The 18,071-nt window shown below is 43.4% G+C and overlaps 3 protein-coding genes and 1 long non-coding RNA gene across 5 annotated transcripts in view; 3 read left to right on the top strand and 1 right to left on the bottom strand.

Moving 5' to 3' along the window:
- Positions 1 to 1,078, top strand: part of cped1 (cadherin-like and PC-esterase domain containing 1) — a 19,920-nt gene extending 18,842 nt beyond the window's left edge. Inside the window, exon 21 of the mRNA XM_013273505.3 lies at positions 40 to 1,078. Within this exon, the coding sequence (XP_013128959.1) occupies positions 40 to 261 (222 nt within the window). The 3' untranslated portion in view covers positions 262 to 1,078. The remainder of the gene's footprint in view (positions 1 to 39) is intronic.
- LOC112842575 (uncharacterized) lies at positions 363 to 8,763 on the bottom strand. The gene is made up of 3 exons (XR_003214398.1): positions 8,627 to 8,763; positions 4,049 to 4,151; positions 363 to 2,240 (listed from the first exon to the last, which is right to left on the bottom strand). It is a non-coding gene; the product is annotated as an uncharacterized LOC112842575 (long non-coding RNA).
- Positions 2,124 to 10,906, top strand: wnt16 (wingless-type MMTV integration site family, member 16). Of its 2 annotated transcripts, XR_269967.3 has the most exons (5): positions 2,124 to 2,258; positions 3,305 to 3,531; positions 8,679 to 8,968; positions 9,047 to 9,749; positions 9,861 to 10,906. XR_269967.3 is itself a non-coding variant. In XM_003448809.4 (4 exons), exons 1-4 carry the CDS (start codon positions 2,167 to 2,169, stop codon positions 9,503 to 9,505), a joined length of 1,068 nt encoding a protein of 355 aa, XP_003448857.1. In that variant the 5' UTR covers positions 2,124 to 2,166; the 3' UTR covers positions 9,506 to 10,903. The 2 variants fall into 2 exon arrangements, 1 of the variants encoding a protein (XP_003448857.1); XM_003448809.4 differs by having other exon boundaries at positions 9,047 to 10,903.
- A 3,008-nt stretch (positions 10,907 to 13,914) lies between these two features.
- stab2 (stabilin 2) overlaps positions 13,915 to 18,071 on the top strand; it is a 30,292-nt gene continuing 26,135 nt past the window's right edge. Inside the window, exons 1-4 of the mRNA XM_019347064.2 lie at positions 13,915 to 14,069; positions 15,354 to 15,478; positions 15,891 to 16,006; positions 17,857 to 17,942. Of these exons, the coding sequence (XP_019202609.1) occupies positions 13,986 to 14,069; positions 15,354 to 15,478; positions 15,891 to 16,006; positions 17,857 to 17,942 (411 nt within the window). The 5' untranslated portion in view covers positions 13,915 to 13,985. The remainder of the gene's footprint in view (positions 14,070 to 15,353; positions 15,479 to 15,890; positions 16,007 to 17,856; positions 17,943 to 18,071) is intronic.

Below are 18,071 nucleotides of genomic sequence, written 5' to 3' on the forward strand. Positions count from 1 at the left end.
TGCAGGCCTCACAGCTGATGTTCTGCTCTGTTTTCTCAGGTGGAGAAGTTTTGGTCCACAAAACCTTCCAGTGACAGAACGTCCACCGCAAACACGAACAGAACAGAGAGAACTGTACATACACTCGGCAGCCAATCAACCCTGCCAGACACGGAGCAGGACGCGGGGTCTCAACCCCCAACCTATCGTGTTAGAGGACCAGTGAACCAAGTATACTCTGAGATCCTTCTGAGCCGCCTGTGTCCCAGTACCCGAAACTGAACACCTGGGAGGGGCCAGGTGAATCCTGCGGGAGAGTCACCTGTCCCCCTCCAGGACATGGACTTCAGAGAGGGGTTGGGGGACTCAAAGGTGGAGGTGGATTATTCAGAATGAACAGAAGCCTCACTGTGCAGGTCAGGAGCACCAATCCGACGAGACGCTGAGGGTCTCAGACTCAGCTGCTGGCTTCTAATAAGCAGAGGTTACTTGAGATAGCGCTCAGCTGGTTCCTGCTGCTCGCAGGTGTTTAAAGCTTTCAGCATTTCAGTCCCAGCAGCAGGACTGTTAATCTCTGACCTTCTGCTGGGATTTTCCATTTCAGAACCAGAAAAATCCTCCGGAATAATTCTGCTGACTGCACCAGCTGCTTCTTGCTGGCCCATGTGTTTGACAGTGATAGGAGTTAGCGTGGATTCAAGCAGCTGCTTCCTGATTCAGACTTAGCCTCAGGCCTCACTGATTGATCGATTCTGTATGTCAGACCAGTTTTAGCTCCAAAGACTCGATGAAAGCTCTTCATCACGTGACAGAAGTGTCTTTTATGACTCTGCTTATATTTCTATATTTTTCTACAGATGTATAATGTGTCTTTTTATAAGCTGAAAACAGAAGAAATTAATATTTTTATGACTGTGCTGATTCTGCTCTTCATAAAAAAACAAAAAGTCAAACAAAAAAGTTTTTAATTCTCAACTGTGAACACATTCATAACCAGAGTGCTTGGTCCTCACAACGTCTTCACTCTAACAGACTCATTCTTTTAAACACTGTCTCACTTATGGCTTTATAACATTTAATAAAACACCAGTGGACAAAACTCATCTTTTTCTCTTTATTATTATTATTATTATTATTATTATCATCTCCAGCTTCATCAGGACAGATTTTAGGTTGTTGAATAACTTTTGGAGGTCCACAGAGGAGGCTGAAAGCTCCAGAATTAGGAAATAAATTGTTTTTTATTTATTACATTTTTGGTCATATTGACAAAAGTTGCTTTAAGAAAGTTGTCTTTACGTTTTCAGGAACTGAACGTGGTGACAATATGTAGTTCCTTGTTAGGATCAAACATCATTATTAACAGGATTAAAATGATCAATATTTGAATGGACTTTGGGTGTTTCCGCTTTAGCGCAGTGTCCCTGTAAAATACAAATACTTTTGACAAGCATTCTTCAAAAATCCAACAACAGAGTTATTGTTTCCTAAATATTGTTTATTTTTATTTCATTTTGACTTTTTCGTTTTAGTTCAGTTTAGTTTCCAGGGAGAATTTACTCGTTTAGTTTCCATTATTTCAAAAATGTTTCGTTTTTATTGTTTCGGTGTTATTAGTTAGTTTTAACCTTTATAATTATTACTGAATGAAAGGAAAATCAGGAAAATCAGTACAGGCACTACAATAGAAACTTTCTGAAAGTTTCTGAAAGCAGTGACTCTCAGCGAACACGTTTTCTCATCAGTTGTAATAAAATATGATCTCAGATATTAAAAGCATATTTCCTCAGTATCGTTTTTGTATTTTGGTTTGCTTTCTAAGTTCACGAAATCGTTTCAGTTTTAATCTTTTTAAGTTTTATTTAACTAAAATGTCATTCAAAAACCAGCCTCTTTTAGATTTTTTTTCTACTGCGTTCTGTCGTTTATTTGCCTTTCGGGATCAGATGTCAGCACGAAGTTTTTATCATGAAGCCTCTCACCCATCCAGCCAGTTATAGTCCAGCTCTGACGTCAGCTGCTGAGTCCTGAGTTTGTCCAATGAGAACCGCCCGGGACTCGGACTGGTCCAGGGTGCTTCTCCTCTCCTGCAGATCGAGGAGAGCAGAGTAGAGGAAAGACTCCTTCAGCGGGATTCAGGAGCCTGCTCCGGGCCGGGTCGCTGTCAGCATGCGGAGCTGAGCAGGGATGGAGGCGCGGAGCTGCGGAGTCCGACACATGAGCGCTCTGAGTCTGCTGCTGGTGTGCGTGTGCCCGCTGTGCTGCAGGGGCAGCTGGATGTAAGTATGTTACAAAATACACACACACACACACAGAGAAATCCAAGCACAAACACACACACAGAGCTCCAAGGACACACACACACACACACACACACACGCACACTAAGTTTCAAACACACACACACACACACACACACACACACACAGACACACACACACACACGCGCGCGCTAAATAAAAGCCTAAAAATTTTCTTCAGCTGTCTCGTGCCAAAGCGCTCGCTGGCACGGAGCCGTCAGAGTCCTGCGTGAAGACGTTTATGGAGATGAAGCTCCCGGAGGAGTACGCGGAGCCAGCTGGCTGTGAGCCGCAGGGCAGCGGAGAACTTGAGTGCAGAGTCCCCCTGGAGAACAGCGAATTCACCGGCTCAGCCTACGGGAGCATTAACGGTGTCGTTAAAGAGCGCCTCTTCTTTCTTACTCATTAAAAGCTTCTCGCGCTCATAGAACTGCGCGCAGACTCGGTGTGACCTCTGTGTGACCCCAACACACTCAGCTGATGAGGTTTGCATCTCGTTTTTGGCTGAAACACGCGGATTTTCCACGGTAATGTCCAAGAATCCGAACTGTGCGCGTGCACAGACCGTTTCTAATCCGCAGCAGCAGCGCACGCGCACAAGAGACCTGATCTCCGCCAAGAACCTGATAAAAGGCGCAGATGAGCACCGAGCCGGCGGGGCCACCGAAATCAGATGGGGGGCAAATTCAAAGCACACATACACAGCAACCACTTTCTCTAATATGTGTTTTATATTAGTATAAATACAGCAAGTATTTACACGTTTCATATAAACATACTCTCGAAGTTTCTTATCGACTTCGGCCCGAATAACGGAACATCTCAGGTACATACAAGCGTTCATTTAGATCTTACGCTGTATGATAAGCAAGCATGCAGCCAGGAACGCTGCACAACGTGACGTCAGAGTTAGTGCTTCACTTCACACCTGTGCAGGATGGACAGGTAATAAATGAATAAATCAGAGGTGTGTTGTCTGAACTTTTCCTTATTTTAAATAAAGTTTTGCTGATTTCCGTCGACAGGTGGCTCGGTGTGACGTCACCGGGGGTGGTGGAGAAGCTGGGGTGTTCCAACTTGCCTCTGAGCCCCCGGCAGCGCGAGCTGTGCAGCAGGAAGTCCGTCCTACTGCCGGGCATCCAGGAGGGCGCGCGCCTCGGGGTGGCCGAATGTCAGAGACAGTTCAGGCACGAGCGCTGGAACTGTTCCACCAATCAGCAGGTGCCCGTGTTCGGGCATGAGCTCACGAGCGGTGAGTAAAATCACTTTACAAAGGGGGGGGGAGAGCCTCCACCTCTCTGCATGAAACTAACTGCCTCCTCCCTCTGATTCACCTGGACGCTTGACTGCTCAGGTGAAGCAGGACCGCCATGGAGCAAATACAGGCTTCACTCATCGACAGAGATGGCCAGTAACGCGTGTTCCGATTACTTTTTTCAAGTAATGATTAAAGTAAGGGATTACTACTGTAAAACTGTAATTAGATTACTGTTACTTTCCCGTAAGCACACTGCATTACTGGGTTACTAAACCCTGATTTTGTTTGTCAGTGAGTTATGACAGTGACATACCAGCATGCGACGTCCGTGGCAGCAACAGACGTGTGTAGATCAACAGTGCGGGAGAGAGTACGACCATGCAGTGTTTAAAGCTTGGAAGTACGGACATTACTTTGAGTTTGATTCTGTAAAAAGTGTCTGCTGTACACTCTGCGTGTGAAAAAACTTCTTTCTACAGCAAAAAATTAAACTTCAAATCTGAGCAAGCACCTAGCACGCTGCCACAGGAATGTGAAATTCACAGAGAAATCCCCAGATCCTCCCCACTGACATGGCCGCTGCAGCACTTGGCAAACCTGTGACAGCCCCGCTCCTGCGAAACAGGTGAAAATAAGATTTAAGAGCGACAGGACTTAGTGATGCTGAATCTTTGATTTTATTTATTTTTTGCTGTGTTTTACTTGCATCTATTTGAAAGAGCGAGTGTAAACACAAAAAATATTTTATTTTATATGCTGGAATATGCAGAAAATAGGTTTAAATGTTAAAAGAAATTCTTCCAGTCAGAGACAGTTGCATATAATTTAATTTTTGCATGATGAAATGTGCATAAAGTTAAAAGATTAAAACTAATAAAACAAGTTTTAAAAACAGAATTTTCAATATTATATGATGGATTATGCAGAAAAAGGTTGAAAGGTCTATTGCTTTATTGTAGGGCTGCTCGATTATGGCAAAAATGATAATCACGATTATTTTCACTGAAATTGAGATCTCGATTATTTGACGATATTTATTTAACAATAACAATGTATTGAATAATGGCTTTAAAGATTGTCAAAAAATAATATAAAATAGTGTGCAAATACTGATTACAGTGCAAATGTTTGCAATATAAAAAATAAATGAAAAATGTAAACATCTATGTTTAGTGAACTTCAAAATACTGCACAATATTTGATCCACGTCTGACTCCGCGAACCCATAATGTTTCCACCAATGTTCCCTCAAATATTTCATGTGTCTGAGTGAACACACAAACTCCCTGAGCGATCCCTTGGACCACTGTGAGCGACATCAGACGTGTGCACTGTGGTCACGCCAGCATCTAATCCATCCAAGGATTTATTAAAATAATCAAATTACAGCATTTACATTTATGTTAGACTACTTTTAATTAACTGCTTTAGCCCACTTACAATGAAAATTTAAAAAATCCTGTTCATGACCTGTGTAGGATGTTAACACTATTGGAAGTAAAAATAACTTGAACTCCAATTTTGAAAACACAACTTTCTTTCTTTCTTTTTTTTTTCATAAAGCTCTGACTTGTATTATGAGTCTGTGGTCTGGGAGAGTCCTGTAACTCTCTGTCTGCAAAATACAGTATATAATGACCAATGTTGGGCAATTAATTACTTTAAAAAAGTAACTCAGTTTGGCAAACAACAAAGTTTGTTGCAGCTATTTATTTTTTAATGCAGCCAAGGCGTTTTTAAATAAACATTTCAAACTATTTACAGAACAATCAGCTGTCCACTATGAGATAAAGGAGAACAACAGCCTGATACCTGCAGGCCTGACAACAGGAGATGTATCACTCCTGTAACACCTGTAACATTCAGCAGCCGCCTCATTGTTCTGACACACACAACAAAACTACTGACTACACTACACACTAACTACACAAGATTTGCGCTAAACGTATCAAATCTCTCACATATCAAAGCACCGCCGTCACTCCTAAAACTTCCCCCCGTTTCTTAACAACTAGATGCCACGTTGCCATATCATTTTTTGATTGGTCGACACGGTACTTTTTTCGACCAATAGGAAAGGGTGGGGGGGGTTTTGGTTTTGGTTTTGCTCACAGGTGGAGAGTGCTTTGAGCGTTTTCCTTATAAAACGCAGTTTTTACCGTTTCTTCCCGCAGTAAATATAAACAACGATAGTATTCAGGAAGAAAACCAAACATTGCAAATATTTTTATCATAACTCTGGTTTTACGTGGCCTATCAACACAATTTAAAAACTGGTATAAAGTCCACACTTTTTCCGTCAATTGTTCCGTCTGTCCTGCTCACATCTCCAATGGTTGTACACGTTGTCATTAATGTGGCTTCACTGCACATCAGCCACGCCGCTTTGCTAGCTAAAACACTGGTGTCGGCACATAAGGACGCTGTCATAGCCTGTCAACGACGTTGATTGGCTGCGTATATACGAATGTGAATCGCATTATTGGCTGGACTATAGGATAAGGTGGCATCGTTCTAATCCCATACAGGAGCAGCCAGTCACTTACTGACTAAGGCTACGTTCACACTGCAGGTCTTAATGCTCAATTCCGATTTTTTGATCAAATCCGATTTTTTTGTCTGCTTGTTCACACTACAAATAAAATGCGACAGCAAACGCGCTCTAGTGTGAACGCTCAAAGCGGGCCGCATGCGCAAAAGAAGACGTCACACACAACGCGCTCTGTTTAGACCCAGACCAAACAATATTGTTTGACTGATGGCCTTAATATAAAGACTTCGGACTTTACGTTTCCCAATTTTTGCTTTAAATTATTCTGTTATTTACATAATAATGTAAATAACCTAATAATGATCCTTATTGGTGTTTCAGAGAGGAGCGGTGCTTCAAAGGATAGTTGCAGATTTCTGTCAGAATCTGCAGATTATACAGTACAAATAAAATGTTCACATTGTCTTCCCAACAGTTTCACTAACATCTACACTGGATGGCCAGGAAGCGTTCGCGATGTCTTCTCCGGCGCTGATAATTGGCGTCTGTCTTGTGTCAGTGACGTAAAAGACGGATTTAAAGCAACATGACCGTTGTATTGGATTCGGTACCACATACGAAAGTGACCCAGATCGGATTTGAAAATATCGGATTCGTGCCGTTCACACTGTCATACCATGATCGGATATGGGTCGCATAGGGTCAAAAAAAATCGGATTTGATGCGCTTTCGCCTGCAGTGTGAACGTAGCCTAACACTGCAAAACAGAATTGTTAAAGTTTTAATTTTAATTTCAATTCAGGTTAGATTTTCTTTGTGCGCAACGCAGATTTTCTGTGCGCAGAGACCGTGCCAGCAGTGCGCAATTGCGCACGTGCGCAGCTTAGAGGGAACATTGGTTTCCACACCACTGAAGTCGTTTTACCTCTCTTTTCAACCAACGGCATTCTTTCTTCAGCAGCCATTATCCTCTCCTCTCCAAATAACTTCTGCTTAGCTTTCCGAGCTTCCCTCGGGTCCTCTTAATTGTTGTGATGCGTGTTCGAAACGCAGAGAGGTGCGCTCGATTTGCCACACGGAGCAGCGCGAGAGTAAAGCAATATAATAATCGGCTCAGTCATTTTTAATGATCGTTGAAAACCCAGATCGTAATCGAGATTAAAATTCGATTAATTGAGCAGCCCTACTTTATTGCATATTCAGGTTGTGTATCATGTTTTTAAAAAGTAACTAAGTAATAAAGTAACTAATTACTTTTGAAAATAAGTAATCACTAAAGTAAAGGGATTTGGAGAAGTAACCAATTACTATTTTTAAGTAACTTGACCACCACTGCTCACCGAAGCTTTATTTGTTCCAAAGCTCTCAAAAAGCAGCCACAGAATCCTACTGAGCATGTACAGTGGCCGTTTTAGCTTGCTTCTGATTGGCTGAAATGAATCTGACTGAAATAATGTATTTTTTCCCACTCAGGCGTGTGTTGGCTCAGCTTCTCTGAGAATAGATTAGATTTTTATATAATGTGCGCCAGGTGAGTTTAATTAGGGGACAAACTCCAGAGCCAATCAGTGGAGAGAAAGTAAAAGAGGAAACAAGATAAGTCTGGTTAGGTGAGGCAGAGTGAGGAAAAGGGTGAATAGAGTAAGAATTCTAACATCAACAAGGCATTCAGTAACACCATCAAGGGTCACAGTGTGAGAGGTCAGAGGTCGCTGAGAGTAAAATCAGCTTTTACAGTCTGAGGAAAAACACTGGCTAGCAAACTTCTGTATATCTGTGATGGTCAGAGTGCACAGAAACCCATAATGTAGTCACATGACCTAATTTCATTCAATGACTTGTAAATTACATTCATTACAGAGAGAAATGTTCTCCTTCAGTTTAATTTGCAGACTTTAAAGCAGAAAATTCAGGTTTCAGAAATCATTTAAATCGTTTTCTGCAGTTCCTGTCTCTGCCTGTAGAGTGCAGCGCCCCCTTTAGCACCAATACCAGTCTTAGTGATAAATGATTTCTTCACTTCCTCAATGTGACCAGAATACTTCAGACAGCACGTCTGAATATGAGACTTTACAGAGACTACAGACTGTGAAACTCACAGACTGCACTTCAGTCTGAAAAACCCTCCATCCATATATCCACCCATTTTCTTCTGATGATGAAAATGGATGTGAAGTGATGATATGAAATTAAAATAAGCGTAAATATTAAAACATTTACACAGACTTTAAATATTTTATTTTAATACACTTTTAAATATAAAATCTATTAATTATATATTAAATTATTAGATAGCTTAAATTGAGGTTCAGCGGTGAGAAGCTGAAAGGATGTAGGGCGTTAATTTAAATGTGAGTTCTGAAAGGAGCTGAAGTGTAGCAGATAAGAGCAGAAGTGTACGTCAACCAGTGAATTTTAACTGACAGGACTTCGCCTGTCTGCTAACACTGACTGCTTTTAGTTTTGGACTGAAAGATAAAAACAGCTGGAGTGTGACCAGTACAGAGTGGTTCTGCTTTCATTTCTGAGGGGTACTCTGAATCAGGTGAAGATTGTTAACCAATGAGCGAAGAAGCATCTGAGACGATGAAAGTATACCTCATGAAACCTCCTGAAAGAAGTGTCATGTCTGCCCATTCTGTCACTGCAGGAACCAAAGAGACAGCGTTCATCTATGCGGTGATGGCAGCAGGGCTTGTCCACGCCGTCACGCGCTCCTGCAGCCAGGGAAACATGACGGAGTGCGGCTGCGATGCTCGGCTGCGGGGCGGCGGCTCAGCAGCAGAGGGCTGGCACTGGGGCGGCTGCTCAGATCACATCCAGTACGGGACGTGGTTCAGCCGCAAGTTCATGGACCACACCGTGAAGAACATGTCGACGAGCCGCAGCAGCTACACGCCGAGCACCATGAACCAGCACAACAGCGAGGCTGGGCGACAGGTGAACGTTGGCGACTCAAACTAAAGCTGAAAGTCTAAAGGTCCAAGGTGTGATTAACTTCCTGTTTGCATCCTGCAGGCGATCAACAGGACGATGTCCACAGACTGTCGCTGTCACGGTGTTTCTGGCTCCTGCGCGGTGAAGACGTGCTGGAGGACGATGGCGCCGTTTGAGCGGGTCGGGACATATCTGAAGGACAGATACGAGCACAGCGTGCAGGTGACGGAGCGATCCAAGAGGAAGACGAAGCGGAAGGACCAGCGGCGTCTCCATGTGGACAAACACCAGCTCATCTTCCTCAACAAGTCTCCAAACTACTGTCTGGAGGACAGGCGGCGGGGCATCGCGGGCACCAGAGGGCGCCGGTGCAACCGGACGTCCACGGGGCCAGATGGCTGCAACCTGCTGTGCTGTGGCAGAGGATACAACACGCACGTGGTCAGACACGTCCAGCGCTGCGAGTGCAAGTTTGTGTGGTGCTGCTACGTCCACTGCAGGCGCTGCGAGAGCATGAACGACATGCACACCTGTAAGTAACACACCTGGAAACAGAAACATGTGGAACACGTAGCTCACCTTCATTCACCTCAGCATGATACCTGGTAACAGAAGAACACCTGGAATAAAAGAAGGATTTCTGGAAAGAGACAAATTGGACATCTGGATCTGAAAGAGTGTAAAGGAAGGAAGGACTGAACCTCTCAGGTGAAGACAGATCCTCCTTGGACCAATCTGATCAGGCCTACAGAGCGGAGCTGCTGCTCCAGGTGGAAAGATCCAGGTGAGCCATGTGACAGCCTCCTGCATGCCTCCTGTGTGAGCTGTTTCATGTTCACCTGTGAGCAGCAGACCCAGGACAGGATTTTACTGCCTGAACGTTTTCATGTTTCAGACTGGACAGACTTCTCTAACGTGATGTTTCTGAAGCATCCAGAGTGCCACCAGGAGGAGGATCAGTGCTGCTGCACACTCAATCTGAAGATCTGAATGACTGAAGCACACCAGATGGTCAGAGATCCATGACTCCTGATCAGTCTCATCAGTTCTGCAGCCCACAGACTGATTTCATATTTTAAAATAAAAATATTTATGTGTAAATAATTTTTAAAAGTTAAATATTTGGTATGGAATCATATTTTTGTAATTTCTGTCCAAAAAAAAATCAAACTGACATCAGAAGGTGAAATGATCCCGTAAATGTGGATGTGAAGAGTTCTTTGTTCAGTTTCTGCTGGCAAGCTTTATTAACAAAAACATGAAAACAACAGAACAAATAGCTGTGAGTCTGTTTAAAGGTTCCACATAAATACAGTTTATTATACTTTGACTAACAAAAAATAAAATGCCTGGTAGAGAAAATGTAGACAAGTCTGTGTTAGAGGAGATTTGGTTCAGTTTGTCTTTAACAAACCATAAAACCCCTCACAGGATATTCCAGAAACATTCCCAAAAAGACATCCTGAAAGAAGGAAACCATGTGAATGATCCAGAAACAGGAAATGCTGCATTCCAGCTGGAAGTTCAGCAGTATAGCTGTACAGGCAGCTGATGACGTAGAGTAAAAGTACTTCATTACATCTAAACACAGAAGGCCGTGCCCGTTCTGCCTCCACCTCACCCAAGAAGAGTCTTCTTTTTGATTTTTGAATAAAAGAATGATTAAAAACACTTCACAGCTCTCTGATGTTAAAAATCTGACTGTGTTGTGTCAAAGTGAGTCACTCTTGAATTAAAGACATCAGAAAGATGTAAATATAACAAACATATAACACATATTAAACCTGCACAGTTTTGTTCACATGGATGTGTTTAAACAAAGTTAGGAGAAAGTATTCTGTCTGTCAGTCAGTGATGGATGCATCCATCACTTCCTTCATTTGACAGTTTAAACAGCAGGAACAAAAGAACAGATGATGAAACATCAGACCATAGAAACAATTTGAGAAACATTCAAACTGATCTGAACTGTGCACAGCTCTCTGAGCTCTGCAGCAGCTCGATTCTTTTCTGTTTCAGCCGTTCTGGTGCAAATTTGTGGCTGTGCTTGGATCTTTGTCCTGTTGATGACCCAGGTTGGTCCCAAAGTTATCTGTGGGACAAATGGCCTCACACTGAAGAACCACAAAAGAAGTTCAAGGTGCACTTAAATGGTAAATGACCTGTATTTATATAGCGCTTTTCTAGTCCCTAAGGACCCCAAAGCGCTTCACATATCCAGTCATCCACCCATTCACACACACATTCACACACTGGTGATGGCAAGCTACGTTGTAGCCACAGCCACCCTGGGGCGCACTGACAGAGGCGACTTACATCATCATCCCTTCTCCACCGTGCTGACAGTTGGTCCGAGCTGTTTGCTGTGCATGATGGACCAACATCTACATTTGGTCTCATCTGTCAAAGGATGTTGTTCCTGAAGTCTTTGTTCAGATGCAGCTTTACAAACCTGATCCCTGCTGTTGTGTCCTCTTACAGAGAAGAGGCTTTCTCCTCCAGCCCCACTAAACAGCCATACCTGTTCAGCCTTTTTCTAACCATGCTGTCATGAACTCTAACCTTTAACCTGCTAACTGAGGTGTAGCTCTTGGGATTTATTTTTTTTATTTTTTTGATCATTCTAACCCTGTTATCAATTTACTGAAACATAAATGCCTGAATGGGCCACACCTTCAAACTGCTAAAACTTGTCCTTTGGTAGAGGAGCTCAGACCGTCGATGACGATCGGTTAATCAGTGCATTGATCATCAGCACCTGGATCCAGTAAGGCTGGACTGGAGTTTTAGGATCTTTGCATTCCCAGAGTATAAATGACGGGTCTAACGTGTGTAACATCGAAAAAATGATCATCCTTCTCAGCTGATCTCTGAGCTCAGTGAACTTTCTCCTGACCAGTTTCAGTAGTCTGACTGAATCCAACATGGAGTTCATTTTGTTCGAGTAGCACAGCAAGGACTGGTCGTGTGTACCTCAGATAAACTATTTAAACGTTGTACTTATTCATTATTCTTATATTCAGGCCTTCAGGCTTTCAAACCTTCAGGCATGGTTGCAGGGTTCAGGTTTGGGTTGAGACCACGGTCTCGTTGCATGTTGCTGAGTCAGAGAGGGTCCTCACAAAGACAGCAGTGTGTGTTATCAGCAGTGTGTGATGATGAGGCAGAAAGTTTCGGGAAAAAGAGAAAACATGTTCTTATTTACACTCCAGGATTTCCTGCCATTCTTACTGCACATCACTGAGCAGGGTCTACCAGGCACAGATCCAGGGGCCCACAGGGTCAGGGGTCACACCCAGGCTCCTGTGTGTGATCATCTGCTGCCCTCAGCTTCTCCTCAGAAATCAAAAATCTGCATTGCTGTGTGTTCACATTCACACATTCATACACACAGAAACTTTACAGCGAGCACGTCGACCACGGCACCGCCGTCAGTGTGAGGTCAACGCAGGAGTGAAGATTATGGCAACCTGAGACTCACTGAACTCAAACTAAAACTGTGTGAGAGCACGCTGTCTTCCTGCAGGACCTACAAAGTCCAATAAAACACACAGAGAATGTCTCTACTTGCACAGCTCAGCTGACTGATCTGACACCGGAGCGAAAACTCAGAATCAGAATCCTTTTTTAGTCACACACTGTGAACCAAAAGGCTCAAAGTAATTAAAAAAAAGTCATTAGAAGACAGGAGTCTGATATAACATCTGGATTGGTTTAGATTCTGAGAAAAGACAATGAAGCAAAAGCAAAATGCCCTCATCTTTTATCAGTTGTTCACAGGTTCTTGCACTAACAACTTTGGTTAATCAGAATCAGAATACTTTATTAATTTCTAGGGAAATTATGTAACAATATGTAACAATTAACAGTTAATAATATCATCAACATTTAAAACATGAAAAACATTTTATCATTTAAAATAATGCATTTACTGCAGTGAATTTATTTGGGCATTTAAAAAAAATCTTTACTGCATTCCTTAAAAGAGTCAACTCAACTCATGGTTTTATTTAGGTTTAATTTTTTTTTCCTTTCATTTTATTTTCTTTAATAAAGAACATACTAGTGAGGTAATTTCCTGTCAAATACGGAGCTCCGCCCATCTGCAGGTGAGCAGGGGTGGAGGTTGAAGACTCATTGAAAAGCCAGAAACAACTGCTATGAAGTATCACACCAAGTTTCCTGCTGTCCTTTTGATTTCTCTGTTTTCCAGACCATATTAGTGAAACATCAGCAAAGCACTTCTCATTCACTGGCACTGTTAGCTAACAGTTAGTAAGGTAACAGCTAATAAACTAGCAGTTAATGAGCAAGTAGTTAATAAGCCAGCATTTAATAAGCTAACAGCTAATAAGCTAACACAGCTAACAAGAGTTTTAATATCAAAATATATCATTTTTAAATTATAAATTGTAAAGTTGTCTGCATTTTTTTTTCCTGGGTGAAACCAAAAACGACATATATATTCAGTTTTTTCCAGATGAATCAAAATTTCAGAAATCATGAATCAGATTTTTGTCCAAATGAAAAAATATAAATCCTGGTCCCCACGAGTTTAAAGGCATTTTTACTGTCAGGATTACAATCAGGTTAGGTTTAGGCTAAAGGTTAGGATGACGCATTCATTTTTGATGGTTAGGGTAAGTGGCAAGAGAGCGCATCATGTCAATTAGATGTCCCCACAAAGAAAGAAAAATACAGTGTGTGAGTGTATGTGTGTGTGTGTATGTGTGAGTGTATCTGTGTGTCTCTGTTTTTAAGGTCTGAAACACAGAGACACACAGAGTGTGTGATTTTGTGTGTCTGTGTGAGTGTGTGTGTGAGTTTGTGTGTGTATCTCTGTGTATGTGTGTGTGTGTGTGTGCGCGTGTATGGGTCAGTGTGTACCTCAGACTCGGCAGTTTCCTTTGAGTTTGTTTTTTCAGGAAACACATGAGGGATGATAATGGAGGAGGAGGAGGAGGCTCAGAGGCGCAGGAGCTGAAAAGAGTTGGCGGGGATAAGTTGGAGGGCAGAAGAGATGGAGGTCCTGCAGAGCATCGGGCTGCTGTGTGTCTCTCTGATGATGATGATGAGTGAGCTGAAGATGTCAGCTGCTGCACAGGTAAGCTCGTCTGCCTGTTTTTATTCATGGAGTTCGTTTAGCTTCAAACTCTAAAACTGAACTCGGCGTTTCAGATGTAAAAACATGAGCTTCAGGATGTAAAAGTTTGGACGCTGGCTGTCGTGCGTCAGCGTCTCTGTGAAACTTTGAGTAAATGAATCTGAGCGCTCTTCCTCACATCAGCTCAGAAAGAGCTCTGTTTATTTTAGTTGTGCTGTCCTGTTTGAAGCTTCGTCTGTGAGAACTTGTGGTTTTCTGATGTCTTACATAGCGACGTGTTCTCTGACTGAAATATTATGAGCTGCAGACTGAAGCACTGCTCACATCATTTGCTCTGACGTTCACTTTCTGGGGAGGGGGGGTCACCTGAGAGTGTGGACGCAGTGGGAATAGCCCCAACCCTCATTCAAGAAGCTTTACATCACATAAACAATGTGAGCAATAACTAGTGTGGGGCACCCAAACAGAATGTTGCCATGGTTACAGGCAGTACTGTGTAGTATTATGTGCTCTGTATAAACAGATCTTCAGAGTGATCTGTGCTGGTGCAGTCAAACAGTATGAGGTACCTGCAGCAGCCTGCTCAGGTCTGCAGAGCTGCAAACAAAGAAACACAGCAGAGACTGCAGGAAGAAGCCGCACATGCCAAAGACTAAAGCTCCGCCCACACAGGAATAGCTGTGCAGCGATGCGATGACTGTTGAACTTTGGTGAAGTTGGCGACTTGTAGAGACGACACAGAGAGGATCGATTAGTGGAAGCCGCGTGTTCAGATAAGCTGATACTGGAAACTGAGCAGGAATCACATCAGAGGTTATCTCAACAGCCAGAGCCCGCTGACAAGCAACTGTCACCGAGCAAAGGCAATAAGGAGCCAGTTTATCTGTCAGCAGCTGATTCCCATCTGAACCTGCAGGCTGTAACAGGAAGTCATCATCAGCCCAGGAACTCCGTGTCCTGTTTGCCTCCTTTGACCGTTTCCTGGGTGGAGCTGCTATTACAGTTATTACACTTACTTCCTGTTCCAGTCAAGCCACCAGCAGCAGTCTTTGGTTTTCAGGTCCAGAGGAGGAGGTTTAATAGTTTTACCAAGTGATGAGTTGAACTTTTCCACACTGGTAAAATCCTTCTAGTTTAGCTGCAGGCTGACAGTGTGTGGAGCACTGAGCTCCTGATTGGTTGGAAATCGTCCCGCTAAGAGCTGCAGCCACACACTACCCGCACAGTTTCACTCACACAGCGTAGACATTGATGAAAGACACATTTCTTTTCTTCTTTTTCCAGAATTTTTGCTCCAACTCGACGGTGCTCCGCACTCGCACGATGTGCCACTCCTGCACCATCAGCCAGCTGATCCCGTGCCCATCAGGATTCAAACCCACGCCCAGATCCAACGCCCAGGACTGCAAGTGAGCACCACACAGCACAGGTCCACTCAAAGTCCTCATTGTGGTCTGCAAGATATTTCAACTGATGATTGAAACAATAAACTGTGATTAGCTTCTTTGCACAAATTCAAATATCCCCACAATTACGTCAAACATCACAACTCACACAAGAAACTTTAAAAGATGTCCACATCAGCTATTTCACCATTTTCTATTGAATTTACAGTTAACACTTCTGCTGTCAAGTCAGGGTTCAAAACAGTCCTTCTGTGTATCACACTGAGCCACAGAGCAGCCTCTCCGTCTGAATCAGGCTATGTAAGGACCCCTCCCCTCCCTCACCCACCTCCACCTCTAAGAGGAGAGAGCCTTGGTGTCCTGGATCCCGACATCAGCAGCCACTTTACCTCCAGTCTGTCTGTCTGTTTTGCAGGTACTACATCAACACTCCCAGCATGAAGCTGCCCCTCAGTGGCTGCTCCTTCGAGTGCTACAAGGAGGTGGAAATAAAGAGCTGCTGTCCAGGTTACTGGGGCCCCGACTGCATCGGTCAGTACCGACACACCAGCTCGTCCTCAAAGAGCCAAAAAGCTTTTATTTAATCATTATGTTATATTCAAAAGAGGTTGTATGAATGTGTGAGAAGCATGTTGTATAAAGTGATTTGAGTGCTCATAGTAGAAAGGTGCTGTACAAGAATCAGTCCGTTTACCACATATAATGTTAAAAGGCTGCAAAATAACAGGCCTAACATTTGTTGAGGGGAGTCTATTGTATTAAAGCATGGAAAAATGATCCTGTTACCACAGGTGTGTAAAGTCCAGCACCGCAACGCAGTCTGCCTTTACAAACGTGTGAGAGAGAGCAGGTGTGGATGCTGCTGTGAGACAGGCTGTGAACTTTCTTCCCTCTTAGATTCCACCGTCAGCTTTCAGGCACCTCAGCGGCTCAGACAAGAAGTAAAAGAGCACGCGAAGTTACAGAGCGGTGCCATCGAGTGCGTAAAAGTCGGCAGCGTAAAAGTCCGGCTGACTCAGGAGCTGCCGAGCTTCAAACCTCCTCCAGCGTTAACATCAGCACAGAGACTGTGAGCCGGGAGCTTCACAGCCGAGCACCCGAGCAGGGTGATGTGAGGGCGGACGGGCGCTTTGGCCCATGTGCTACATTTAATTCAATACTTTTAAATTTAAAGAAGTTTAAAATGTACATTTGTGACTGTGATAATTTTTTGTATTCACTCATTGGTCATAGAATGCTAGCAGCAGCACACTCGGACTGTCCAGAAATTCACTACAAGACTTCTCAGGGGTCTAAAAAAACTGAGCTCTGGCTTCCAGGTGACTCATGTCACATTTTCAGTTCTGCAGGAACCAGAAACTTCCTCCCCGTTTCCTCTGGTCAGACGCTGTCAGCAGGACTTGAATCTGCTGACTCAGTGGATCCCCCCTCCATGAGTCTCAGACGATGCCTGTTTTATCTGTTCAAAGCAGAAAAATAATGCTCAGTTTTTTATGTTCCTGAGAGCTGACACTATTGAACCTGTGGTCTTCTAGGACTTTGCTCGTCCTCCATCCACCCCCAGCTCCACCTTAACTGAAGCCACTAGAAACACAAAAAAGGAAAAAAAAATCATTGAAACTCTTCCAAAGTTTTCACAGAAAACCCCAAAACAATCCTCCAACAAGTGGAGGAAGTCTTTGTTAGGTAAAAGTACCTTTAAAAGTAAAAGTCCTGATACTCATGTAAAAGTATGAGTATTATCATAAAAAATACTTCATTATAGCAAGCAAAATGTCTCCTGAGTATGAGAACCAGTAGATATTTGATGGTCATCGCTGTGCAGTCATGCGAAAACAGATTTTTTTTAAACTATGTTCACTTTCAAATGTTTGGTATCAAACAGAAGTTATTTTAATTATGAACCTGTTGATCATTTCTCCAATAATTTAATGATTTGTTTGTAAAAACTGTGAAAATAGTAACAAACCTTCCAGTCCTAAGTGACGCTGCCATAAACTGACTCAGCATCAAAGTAATGATAAAATAATACAGGCACATGTTCAAATACTTAAAAGTATAAGAAGGATTTCTTCATAACTTTCAAAGAGGAAAAAAATATACCCAGGAATGAACGATCCTGGCATCCGTGCTTCCTGCGAGCGGTGTGATGCTGTGGTGGTTATTTGTTCTGTGAGCGGAAGAGGGGAAGGGAAACAGATGATGGTGATGTGATGACATGAAGAGATTAGAGAGGAAGAGGACAGAGCGGGAGGAAGGCGGGAAGTGTGTGTGTGTGTGGGGGGGGGGGTCTATGTTCCCTCATAGAAAACACAACAGCAGTGCTCCACAAACATGCAGTGTCAGCTTCCTGTTCACACCAAGCGCCCGTTCTCTTTCAGAGTGTCCTGATCGGGCCGCCAGACCCTGCAGCGGCAGAGGCGTCTGCTCCGCCGGGCTGGGGGGGAATGGGACCTGCAGCTGCCAGGTGACCTCATACACCTGTTCTCACCTCACACACCTGTTCTCACCTTACACACCTGCTCTCATTGTACATCACACACCTGCACTCACATCACGTCACACACCTGGTGACAGAAATCAGCTGATGTGCAGG

Source organism: Oreochromis niloticus, linkage group LG17 (genome assembly GCF_001858045.2).
Source record: "Oreochromis niloticus isolate F11D_XX linkage group LG17, O_niloticus_UMD_NMBU, whole genome shotgun sequence".
Lineage (NCBI taxonomy): Eukaryota > Metazoa > Chordata > Actinopteri > Cichliformes > Cichlidae > Oreochromis > Oreochromis niloticus.

Coding starts and splice junctions, on each gene's coding strand:
- wnt16 (XM_003448809.4), top strand. CDS start 2,167: ATGGAGGCGCGGAGCTGCGGAGTCCGACACATGAGCGCTCTGAGTCTG. Junction 2,259..3,304: donor TGCTGCAGGGGCAGCTGGAT/GTAAGTATGTTA, acceptor TTCCGTCGACAG/GTGGCTCGGTGTGACGTCAC. Junction 8,969..9,046: donor ACAGCGAGGCTGGGCGACAG/GTGAACGTTGGC, acceptor TGCATCCTGCAG/GCGATCAACAGGACGATGTC.